The sequence below is a fragment of the Salmo salar genome, chromosome 18 (assembly GCF_965601325.2).
Source record: "Salmo salar chromosome 18, fSalSal1, whole genome shotgun sequence".
NCBI classification, from domain to species: Eukaryota; Metazoa; Chordata; class Actinopteri; order Salmoniformes; family Salmonidae; genus Salmo; species Salmo salar.
The window spans coordinates 81,363,323-81,376,060 of record NC_138308.1 but is presented as its reverse complement, the minus strand read 5'-3'; the positions used below and the strand labels follow the sequence as shown (position 1 = coordinate 81,376,060).

General features: G+C 43.2%; 1 protein-coding gene across 2 annotated transcripts in view; it reads right to left on the bottom strand.

Moving 5' to 3' along the window:
• Positions 1-12,738, bottom strand: part of LOC106577822 (sushi, von Willebrand factor type A, EGF and pentraxin domain-containing protein 1) — a 192,557-nt gene that overhangs the window by 23,425 nt on the left and 156,394 nt on the right. For both annotated transcript variants that reach the window (XM_045701416.2, XM_045701415.2), the window contains exons 40-45: positions 12,428-12,659; positions 11,393-11,548; positions 10,494-10,557; positions 10,224-10,397; positions 9,812-9,988; positions 7,032-7,217 (exon numbers count right to left, since the gene is read on the bottom strand). In XM_045701416.2, the coding sequence (XP_045557372.2) occupies positions 7,032-7,217; positions 9,812-9,988; positions 10,224-10,397; positions 10,494-10,557; positions 11,393-11,548; positions 12,428-12,659 (989 nt within the window). The remainder of the gene's footprint in view (positions 1-7,031; positions 7,218-9,811; positions 9,989-10,223; positions 10,398-10,493; positions 10,558-11,392; positions 11,549-12,427; positions 12,660-12,738) is intronic.

Sequence of the window (12,738 nt, the reverse complement as noted above, 5' to 3'; positions counted from 1 at the left end):
GAGCACAGCGTGATGACTCAATCACCATTTATGATATTGTTTGGAAGGCAGACCATCTGTGGGCTACCACAGAGGTCAAACACACCTTATCAGGGACTATCTGACTGATGAAACTTGAATCGACTAAATGAATGTTACTGTGTGAATTAAATTGTCATGTTTGGATTGTTTCAAGAGTTCATAAAGAGCTATGAATTTGTAGATATTTTATTGTACTGTAAGTGCAATCGATTTATTGTTACAGAGAAACTGTTATTCTGTTCGTCAGACGGCGAATAGTTCAAAGAGGAGCGACACGGGGGTGTGCTTTTATCATACGGTGTTGAGGTGTGGTGATTAGAATAGAGATTGTGTGTGAAGTTGTATGCCTTTTGTTTTAATGTTTTGGGCCATGCAAAGTGATGTTAATTAGAAGATAGGACATACTGGGAGTTGGCGCTATTGGAAGAATAAAAGCTGGGTTTAAATGTTGATCATGGAGCCATTGGTAAACCAATCTCCTGATCTACGTTTCTATGTCATAGTGGTGAATTTTCTATGCTATTAAGACTTGATATGTTGTATTGTTTTTAATTGTGAAGATTTCTGGTGTGTACCATTTCTTAATTGTATTCTTATTGCGTAACTGTAATAAATCAGATTACTTTTAAATGGATAGGAACCATAGTCTTATCATTTCTGACTAATATTCCTTGAATTATTATTTGGTGAAATGTGTAATGGTAAATCCACTCCTGTGGCTCAGTTGGTAGAGCATGGTGTTTGCAACGCCAGCATGGTGTGTGCAACGCCAGGGTTGTGGGTTCGATTCCCACGGGGGGCCAGTACAAAAAAAAAATGCATAAAATGAAATGTATGCATTCACTACTGTAAGTCGCTCTGGATAAGAGCGTCTGCTAAATGACTAAAATGTAAATGTTATTCACAATATACATAGCATATATGCTCAACCTCTAACTTCGCATCTCTGAGCTTAGGTTAACTCAATCGTTTAACGCTAGGACACTGACTGCAAGATATTAGCTCTTTGTCCCTTAACCTCTTAATAATTATATAACGGTAAACCTCGACACATGCATAGCAACCGCTGCTATCCCCACTGGATACGACTATGGGTCTGTAGCATTCACATAATGACGGAGTCAGACTGATGAATATAGTTCATAATTCAACAATCATTACACATCTACATAATGGCGACCCCTCATCCTCAGTCAACGGGGATTTCCACCAACCTACATAATGGTTGGATCATTTCCACCACAGTAGAAATGGTGACTCATTCAGTTGATGAGGATTTTCTATATTACACTAGACTTGTACGTGTACAGATCCATCCCCATTGAAATCCTATTCTAATTCCAAACTGTATGTTCCCACCATTCATTCAAGAAACACACAAGCTTGGAAGGAAACACAGCACAACAGGAAATGGTTTAGAATATGCAGCAATGATTTTGCTTTGCAAACAACCCGAGCGTCAGATATTTCCCCATGTAAATCTTGTTTTAAGTAACCTATGTGCTCACCATCTGCTGGCTTCCACATTTCTAACCTCTGTGTTGTGGGTGAAACAACAGCAGTAAATTCAGTTTATTTAAACAGTCATCTTCGTTATCTCTAAACTAAAGTGTCACGTAATTGGTCAGCTGCGCGATTAAGTTCTGGGTCCATACTGGTTAAGAGATGAAGAGACGCTAGAATGGCGAGCTCCACCTTCTCTCCTTGCACGTAATGGGACGAATGGACCCTCCCCTTCCAAAATTGGAAAGATGCTTACCCCTGCAAAATGGTGATTTGTCAAAAGAAACAGTGATGGAAAAGCCTAAGCCCTGGAACTACTGCTGCTTGTAATCCCACACATCCCATTCCTTCCCCACAGATTCTATGGTACCAGTTATGTTTACGTAGATCCGTCCAAGAGATATTATATAAGCAGCTAAAGCTGCAAAAAAAAATGCTTGTGTGAGTTGATCATGTTCTGTTCTTGGGTCAAGTCGTGTATCAGTATGTGTAACCGCTCGTGTGAGAATACACTACAGTCGTGTCCAAAAGTTTTGAGAATGACACAAATATAAATTTTCACAAAGTCTGCTGCCTCAGTTTGTATGATGGCAATTTGCATATACTCCAGAATGTTATGAAGAGTGATCAGATGAATTGCAATTAATTGCAAAGTCCCTCTTTGCCATGCAAATGAACTGAATCCCCCAAAAACATTTCCACTGCATTTCAGCCCTGCCACAAAAGGACCAGCTGACATCATGTCTGTGATTTTCTCGTTAATACAGGTGTGAGTGTTGACGAGGACAAGGCTGGAGATCACTCTATCATGCTGATTGAATTCGAATAACAGACTGGAAGCTTCAAAAGGAGGGTGGTGCTTGGAATCATTGTTCTTCCTCTGTCAGCCATGGTTACCTGCAAGGAAACACGTGCCTTCATCATTGCTTTGCACTAAAAGGGCTTCACAGGCAAGGATATTGCTGCCAGTAAGCTTGCACCTAAATCAACCATTTATCGGATCATCAAGAACTTCAAGGAGAGCGGTTCAATTGTTGTGACGAAGGCTTCAGGAAAGAAAGTCCAGCAAGCGCCAGGACCGTCTCCTAAAGTTGATTGAGCTGCGAGATTGGGGCATCACCAGTACAGAGCTTGCTCAGGAATGGCAGCAGGCAGGTGTGAGTGCATCTGCACGCACAGTGAGGCGAAGACTTTTGGAGATGGCCTGGTGTCAAGAAGGGCAGCAAAGAAGCCACTTCTCTCCAGGAAAAACATCAGGGACAGACTGATATTCTGCAAAAGGTACAGGGATTGGACTGCTGAAGACTGGGGTAAAGTCATTTTCTCTGATGAATCCCCTTTCCGATTGTTTGGGGCATCTGGAAAAAAGCTTGTCCGGAGAAGATAAGGTGAGTGCTACCATCAGTCCTGTGTCATGCCAACAGTAAAGCATCCTGAGACCATTCATGTGTGGGGTTGCTTCTCAGCCAAGGGAGTGGGCTCACTCACAATTTTGCCTAAGAACACAGCCATGAATAAAGAATGGTACCAACACATCCTCAGAGAGCAACTTCTCCCAACCATCCAGGAACAGTTTGGTGACGAACAATGCCTGTTCCAGCATGACGTGGCAACTTGCCATAAGGCAAGAGTGATAACTAAGTGGCTCGGGGAACAAAATATAGATATTTTGGGTCCATGGCCAGGAAACTCCCCAGACCTTAATCCCATTGAGAACTTGTGGTCAATCCTCAAGAGGCGGGTGGACAAACAAAAACCCACAAATTCTGACGAACTCCAAGCATTGGTTATGCAAGAATGGGCTGCCATCAGTCAGGATGTGGCCCAGAACTTAATTGACAGCATGCCAGGGTGGATTGCAGAGGTCTTGAAAAAGAAGGGGAAACACTGCAAATATTGACTCTTTGCATCAACTTCATGTAATTGTCAATAAAAGCCTTCGACACTTATGAAATGCTTGTAATTATACTTCAGCTTTCCATAGTAACATCTGACAAAAATATCTAAAGACAATGAAGCAGCAAACTTTGTGAAAATGAATATTTGTGTCAAAACTTTTGACCATGACTGTACAGTTGAAGTCAGAAGTTTACATACACCTTAGCCAAATACATTTAAACTCAGTTTTTCACAATTCCTGACATTTAGTCCTAGTAAAAATTCTCTGTCTTAGGTCAGTTAGGATCGCCACTGTCACGTCCTGGCCAGTATAAGGGTTAATTGGTATTGTAGTTTGGTCAGGACGTGGCAGAGGGTATTCGTTTTATGTGGTTCGGGGTGGTGTGTTTGTTGAAGGGGCATTTGATTTAAGTATTCCGGGGTTTTTGGGCACTGTTTGGTTTTCATGTATTCTATGTTTAGTCTAGTGTGTCTGTTTCTATGTTTGGTTAATTGGGGCTGGGACTCTCAGTTGAAGGCAGGTGTTGTCTATTTGCCTTTGATTGAGAGTCCCATATATTAGGGTGTGTTTGTGTTTGTCATTTGTGGGAGATTGTTCCGTGTTTAGTGTATGTCAACATTACAGGACTGTCAGTTTATCGTTCGTTCTCTTTTTGTTATTTTTGTGTTCATTTTGGAGTGAATAAATGTTCAAAATGAACAACCGCATGCCTGCTGCGTTTTGGTCCATTTCTACCGACGAGAACTGTGACAGCCCCCATATTTTAAGAATGTGAAATGTCAGAATAATAGTAGAGAGAATTATTTATTTCAGCTTTTATTTATTTCATCACATTCCCAGTGGGTCAGAAGTTTACATACACTCAATTAGTATTTGGTAGCATTGCCTTTACATTTTTTAACTTGGGTCAAACATTTCGGGTAGCCTTCCACAAGCTTCCAACAATAAGTTGGGTGAATTTTGGCCCATTCCTCCTGACAGAGCTGGTGTAACTGAGTCAGGTTTGTAGGCCTCCTTGCTTGCACACACTTTTTCAGTTCTGCCCACAAATGTTCTATAGGAATGAGGTCAGGGCTTTGTGATGGCCACTCCAATACCTTGACATTGTTGTCTTTAAGCCATTTTGCCACAACTTTGGAAGTATGCTTGGGGTCATTGTCCATTTGGAAGACCCATTTGCGACCAAGCTTTAACTTCCTGACTGATGTCTTGAGATGTTGCTTCAATATATCCACATCATTTTCCCATCCCCGTGATGCCATCTATTTTGTGAAGTGCACCAGTCCCTCCTGCAGCAAAGCACCCCCACAACATGATGCTGCCACCCCCGTGCTTCGCGGTTGGGATGGTGTTCTTTGGTTTGCAAGCCTCCCCCTTTTTCCTCCAAACATAACGATGGTCATTATGGCCGAACAATTCTATTTTTGTTTCATCAGACCAGAGGACATTTCTCCAAAAAGTATGATCTTTGTCCCCATGTGCAGTTGCAAACCGTAGTCTGGCTTTTTTATTGTGGTTTTGGAGCAGTGGCTTCTTCCTTGCTGAGCGGCCTTTCAGGTTATGTCGATATAGGACTCGTTTTACTGTGGATACAGATACTTTTGTACCTGTATCTTCACAAGGTCCTTTGCTGTTGTTCTGGGATTGATTTGCACTTTTTGCACCAAAGTACGTTCATCTCTAGGAGACAGAACGCGTCTCCTTCCTGAGCGGTATGACGGCTGAGTGGTGCCATTGTGTTTATACTTGCGTACTATTGTTTGTATAGATGAACGTGGTACCTTCAGGCGTTTGGAAATTGCTCCCAAGGATGAACCAGACTTGTGGATGTCTACAATTTTGTTTCTGTGGTCTTGGCTGATTTATTTTGATTTTCCCATGATGTCAAGCAAAGAGGCACTGAGTTTGAAGGTTGGCCTTGAAATACATCCACAGGTACACCTCAAATTGAGTCAAATGATGTCAATAAGCCTATCAGAAGCTTCTAAAGCCATGACATCATTTTCTGGAATTTTCCAAGCTGTTTAAAGGCACAGTCAACTTAGTGTATGTAAACTTCTGACCCACTAGAATTGTGATACAGTGAATTATAAGTGAAATAATCCGTCTGTAAACAATTGTTGGAAAAATTACTTTTGTCATGCACAAACAATGTCCTAACCGACTTGCCAAAACTATAGTTTTTTAACAAGACATTTGTGGAGTGGTTGAAAAACGAGTGTTAATGACTAAGTGTATGTAAACTTCTGACTTCAACTGTATGTGTTTCTCTTTTACAGCCACAGACTCAAGTGATATCTGTGTCTTTGTCACCGCGGATAGTGGAGCGATTCTAGGAATCTGAGAGAACTAAGGGCAATTAAAAGCAATGTTCCAGCGGTCGTGGAGACTACATTCACGGTAAAAGCTGCGTATGTCGGCTAAACTGGAAATTACCTTCAGATTTTTACGCGGATCTTCCACGATACTTTGGTGATACAGATTGAATCCAGCCCTCGATCGCGTCCCAAATGGCATCCTTTTCCCTATATAGTGCACTACTTTTGACGAGAGCTTTATGGGCCCTGGTCAATAGTAGTGGACTATAAAGGGAATAGGAGGTCATTTGGTACGCATTTCTACATTATATCAGAGTAAACTCCCACCCGGTAAACAACAATATCAATATGGTGACTCATTCTCAACTGTAACTAATCTCTCACATCTTGTAACTAATCTCTCATATCTACCCTGTGGGACATGGGTGTTCCTTCCACCTACTGTAGGCTGCATCTGAAATGGAACCCTATTCACTATATAGTGCACTACTTTTAAAACCAGGGCCCATTGGGCCAGGGTCAAAAGTAGTGCACTATATAGGGAGCAGAGTGCCATTTCGGCCACAACCTAGAGAACACACTTTATGGCTGCACTGATTTATGGCTGTTCTTCTTAATAAAACACTAACCTTGACGTGTACCAGATGAAGGAAAGTTGAGAGAGAGAGAGAGAGAGAGAGAGGGAGAGAGAGAGAGAGAGAAGGAGGATGACGGAGGATGACGGAGGAAGTAAGATTCAATCCTTTTATGTTGACCAGAATGCTACACCTTATCGTTAAATTGTCGTTTCGTTCCAATGTCAATATCCTCGTTGGGACGTGAAGTAATAAAATACTAACATGTGGTGGAGGGGTTGGTGTAGCCTACCTACCAGTCATGTCTTACATTGTTGACCAGACACTCTCGGCGTAGTGTACTGGGTTGTCCTGATGAGGTAGGTTTTGTGTTCAGGCTTTCGTTCTAGCCCTGCGCTAACCTAACTTAGCAGGCATAGAAAGATGCCTAAGCAAAGTCTCCACAGAAGTTAGTCTGAAAATACTGTCTCCCTAAAAACCAGCAACATCCGCTTTCTGCCAATGTCGCTAAGGCTGGCCCTGCACTTGTTTTAGTGGTTAATGGTTTATTTATTAACCTTAGTTAACCAGGTAAATAAAGGTGGTTGGCAACACATTCTCTTGTACAATAATGAGCTGATGGTTGTGTTAGTACTGGGCTGGAACAAAACCCTACACCCCATGTGGATCTCCAGGACCAGGCTTGAAGAACAGTAGTTTAAAGCCTCTACTCACTCTCACAGGCAGTGCTGACTGAGGTCCATGTCTGGTCGCTCCTACAGGTGATGGAGGCGGTGCCTTTCGCCTGGTGGCCCTTGGGACAGGCGAACGGTAATGACTGACCCACGTAGAACAGCTGTTTAGAAGTGTTACCACTCCCGCTGCTCTCCTTCCATCCAGGGGGAGGGGGACATGGTTTGGCTGCATGGGGAGACACAGAGTATAGTGTTGGATTACGATGTAGACATGACAAAGTGTGTAAAATGTAGGGGGGAATAGCAGTAGGGCAGCATGAATATGTATGAATGTGTGTATACAGGGTATGATGGTGGATTAGAGACAGGTTCAGCAAAAGCAAAAGCAAATGTTCATAACAAGGTGTGTAAATATTTGTGAGACTATGTCAGCTCTGTGGGTCACCTATAATGACAGAGTTCTCTATTACATGCTTTGCTCAAGTAGCAGAATATCACTCTGGGAAAAGCTAAGTCAGTAGCTATGTTTCCATTACTTTTATCCAGCAATTTTTTTGTTGATGTCGACGTTTAGAAAGTTTGCATTGAAAATTGATTGCTTGTTACGGTGCATTTCCGTTGAACTGTAATGACGCCTTAAAGCAAAAACCTACTGTCGAATATAAATGAACTGGTTTCCATGATCCATTTAGGCTAATTGCGCAATGGACTCCCGAGTGGTGCAGCGGTCTAAGGTGCAAGAGGTACAAGAGGTGTCACTACAGTCCCTGGTTCAAATCCAGGATGTATCACATCCGGCCGTGATTTGGAGTCCCAAAGGGCGGCTCACAATTGGCCCAGCGTCGTCCGGGGTTGGCCGTCATTATAAATAAGAATTTGTTCTTAACTGACTTGCCTAGTTAAATTAACGTTTAAAAATAAATAATAATAAATAGGCGACAGCCTGCAGCCTATGCCCTCCCACCTATCTATTTCATGTCTCAGGTTACCCGCAAAAGCCAGCATGGATAGAATGCAAGAATTGATTAATATTTGCCATTCTAATAACGATCATGTGCCAACGTATCGTCACGGTCTGTGCCATGGTGAGATTTGCACTCCTGCTATCGATCTGGAAACAAATTGGATGGTGAAACTTGCATCCAGCCAACCGAAAAGCAAGGCGAAGCAATTCAGGCAGTCTCGAAAGTCCAGACAATCCCTGTCCTGCAATGACACATTCTTTTTAGAGTTGAAAAATAGATTTAGCATACAGTAGGCGTTTAGGATTAAACCAGTAGTTGAGCTTTATAGTTGCGTAATAACATCACGTGCCCTGCGTACCTTCAAAATGATTCGGCATCATAATTTATTCGAAAAACATATTTTCCATTTGTCGCAATAAAGAAAATTCGACAACATACAAATCCACCCCTGTGGAAGGGATAAAAATGTCGATCTTTATAAAATGTATTCGATAGCGGCCATTTCCATTACACATGTCGCAATGTTTTTTTGTTGCTACATAGCTTTTCTCTAATACACCTGGAAACCTCCCTAATGATCGTGTCAATGAACTCTAATCTAAGGAGCATAGATACACCATGTTGGGCTGTCATTTCATTTAGCCTTAATCAGCCATCAGTGCTCTTATACTGCGTTTACACAGGCTGTCCAAATCTGGTATTTTTTCAATAAAGGGTCTTGAAAACAATCTGATGTTAAAAGACCTGATGTGATTAGTGGACAAAATATCAGAATTTGTCTGCCTGTGTAAGCAGCCTTAATCACATTATTTTCAGGGCATTGGCTACAGTTATGAAACTGCCTGTCAAACAGTGTTGATGTTGCAAAGTATTCCAGGCATTCTATGTGTCGGCTCTCCCTCCCCTCCCTCTGTGGTGTGTGTGTGTGTGTGTGTGTGTGTGTGTGTGTGTGTGTGTGTGTGTGTGTGTGTGTTGGCTCTCCCTTCCTCCCCTCCCTCTGTGGTGTGTGTGTGTGTGTGTGTGTGTGTGTGTGTGTGTGTGTGTGTGTGTGTGTGTGTGTGTGTGTGTGTGTGTGTGTGTGTGTGTGTGTGTGTGTGGGTGTGTGTGTGTGTGTGTGTGTGTTGGCTCTCCCTTCCTCCCCTCCCTCTGTGGTGTGTGTGTGTGTGTGTGTGTGTGTGTGTGTGTGTGTGTGTGTGTGTGTGTTGGCTCTCCCTCCCCTCCCTCTGTGGTGTGTGTGTGTGTGTGTGTGTGGTGTGTGCGCGTGTGTGTGTGTGTGTGTGTGTGTGTGTGTGTGTGTGTGTGTGTGTGTGTGTGTGTGTGTGTGTGTGTGTGTGTGTGTGTGTGTGTGTGTCAACCCTCCCCTCCCTCTGTGGTGTGTGTGTGTGTGTGTGTGTGTGTGTGTGTGTGTGTGTGTGTGTGTGTGTGTGTGTGTGTGTGTGTGTGTGTGTGTGTGTGTGTGTGTGTGTGTGTGTGTGTGTTTGTCAACCCTCCCCTCCCTCTGTGGTGTGGTATTAGTGTGTGTGTGTGTGTGTGGTTTCTTGTGCAAAGCTGATGTCCAAACCCCTAAAGAATGTGACGTGTGGAAATACATTTGGTTTTCTCTGGTTTGTTCTCATTGTAGATTGGGTGCAAACCAATAGTAAGAACAGGGCCTGAGCTAAATGAATAAGATAAAACCATCAGCTGTCTCTTTTATTCTGTCAGGAGGTTTCCCTGACTATGTGACCTTACCAGGAAAAACTGGACCCTATTTTCAGTCATGTGACCTGACCAAGAAAAACTCCTGCCCTGATTCTATGAAGCAAGAAGAAAAATAAGAGATTCCAACACATTCATGTTTGTCTCAGAGTCGTACGTTGACAGAAGGGGAAGATGGAGCTCCATGTCCCGTCGCCCATACACGCCACCAGAGCATCCCCTTGTAGGGCGTAGCCTTTATCACACTGAAACACTACAGCACGCCCGGTGGTCAGGCTGCGCTCCTGCACCCTGCCATTCAACAACTCTTTGGGGATGTTACAACCCTGGCCAACTGAGAGGGGGAGGGGGAGAAGGAGAGAGAGGGGAGAGAGAGAGAGAGAGAGAGAGGGAGAGGAAGAGGGAGAGAGAGATGGAGAAAGAGAGAGGGAGGGGGATAATAAAGAACCTTTATTTTCCATACTTCACATTTCAAGTTGCCTTGTCAAACATTTCCAAAACCATTGCTTAGGAGACATTTGAACAGATACAGACTGTGGACAATACGATGAACTAGGAATAATTCATACCTTCACACGTTGGTGCAGGCAAACTCCATGTTCCATTGGCCAAACAGGTGAGGTTCTGTGGACCAATTAGATGTAGGCCAGGGTTGCAAACATAGCTGACGTTGCTCTGGTACGTCTCCCCTGATGCCTGTAACTCTGCATTCTCCACTGAGGGAGGTGGACCACACAACACAGCTGAGGACACACAAGATGGGAGAAGGAAACTGGAGTTAAATGAGGTTCATAAGCATTGCATGAATGAATGGATTGGACGTGTGCTCACACACTTACCGACACAGGTAGGCTGAGCCCTGTTCCATGTTCTATCACCTTGACAGGTTTGTACAGAGTCTCCCTGTAACAAGGTGAGTATTAAACACAGTATTAAACACTGAAGACATACTTTATACACTAAATAGACACTGGGCATTGTGAATCTCTCTGTAAACATACAGTGACTCAGCTTTCTCTCACAGTGACTCAGATTTCTCTGGTAACATTATGACCCACCATTTTATAGGAAATTGCATCATGTGATTTCCAGTAATGGAACATCAGCCTAGGCATTAGCAGATTACTTTTCACCCGAAGTACGGGTGAAGGAGCATTTATTAGACTTCTCACTGTAGCAATTGAAAAAATTCCATGCACTCAAAATATTATGATCAATGAGGTTTTGCACAAAAAGGCTCCTTAACAGCTTCTACCCCAAAGCCATAAGACTGCTGAACAATTAATCAAATGGCCACCCGGACTGTTTACATTGACCCCCCTTTTATTATACTGCTGCTACTCGCTGTTTATTATCTATGCATAGTCACTTTAGAAATGACCTTGACTAACCTGTACCGTCGCACATTGACTCGGTACTGGTACCCCCTGTATATACCTCGTTATTTTTATGTAATTTTCTGGTGTTACTTTTTGATTTGATTTATTTTCAGTTTAGTTTATTTAGTAAATATTTAACTTAACTCTTAACTCTATTTCTTGAACTGCATTGTTGGTTAAGGGCTTGTAAGTAAGCATTTCACGGTAAGGTCTACAGTACATCTGTTGTATTTGGCGCATATGACAAATACAATTTGATTTGATTTGAAATGTAAGCTAAATTGTCGATATTTTTCTCTGCTCTGTAATAATATTGTAATGTCAATATTGTAATAATGTAATTTTGTATCAGACATTACCTTCATCTCAAACCCAGGCAGGCAGGTGTACAAGACGATGTCTCCGTAGCTGTAACTGTCCCCCTTGGAGATACCATGGGGAAGAGGAGGAGGCTTCTCACAAACCACCAGAACACAGGAGACAGAGGAGAGGCCTGGAGACCAGCTACCACCCAGCTACAACAACAGAATGAGTTAATAATCATGACATTAATTCATATTCAGTAAACATCTGTGAATGGTGGATCTGTAAATCTCGCTAGATACCTATGCTAAACGACTACAATGTGAACGATGAAAAGCCAGAATGAACATAGGAAGGATTGAGAGACGTGCGTACGGACCAGAGAGCTGTCTAGAGTAAAAAAAAAAGTAGAAGTGAGAAAGTTGAGATTGTTGAACATAATACACACTGAGTGTACAAATCATTAGGAACATCTGCTCTTTCCATGACATAGACTGACCAGGTGAATCTGCGTGAAATGTATGATCCCTTATTGATGTCGCTTGTTAAATCCACTTCAATCAGTGTAGATGAAGGGGAGGAGACAGGTTAAAGAAGGATTGTTAAGCCTTGAGACAATTGAGACATGGATTGTGTGTGTGTGCCATTCAGAGGGTGAATGGGCAAGACAAAAGATTTAACTGCCTTTTGAACAGGGTATGGTAGTAGGTGCCAGGCACACCGGTTTGAGTGTCAAGAACTGCAACGCTGCTGGGTTTTTCATTCTCAACAGTTTCATATGTGTATCAAGAATGGTCCACCACCCAAAGGACATCCAGCCAACTTGACACAACTGAAGGAAGCACTGGAGTCAACATGGGCCAGCATCCCTGTGGAACGCTTTCGACACCTTGAGTCCATTCCCCGATGAATTGAGGCTGATCTGAGGGCAGAAGGGGCTGCTAATGTTTTGTGCACTCATTGTATATTATATTAAAATGTTATCCAACATCACTGACCATCGCAACACATCGACCATGTCGACACTTGAGTGGGTGTAAATTGGGTGTAAATCATCTCTTCATGTTTTCAGTGTATTAAAACTGTCTTACCAGACACTCTGCCAGGTCTGGCCCCTGCAGGAGGAACCCTGGTGGGCAGGAGAAGGTGACTGCCCCCCCTACAGGGGTGAGGTCCTCCCCCGTGACCAGGATGTGGGTGGTGAGGTTGGCAGGGAGCAGGCATGGGGCGGGGCGGCACCTGATGATGTGTTTAGACCAGGTGCCGTCATACTGACAGGTCAGAGAGTCAGACTGGCTGGTCAGCTCATACCCCTCATCACACCTAGAGAGAGAGAGAGGGGAGGGAGAGAGAGAGAAAGAGAAATGGGAGATGGGGGTGAGGGAGGGAGGGAGAGAGAGAG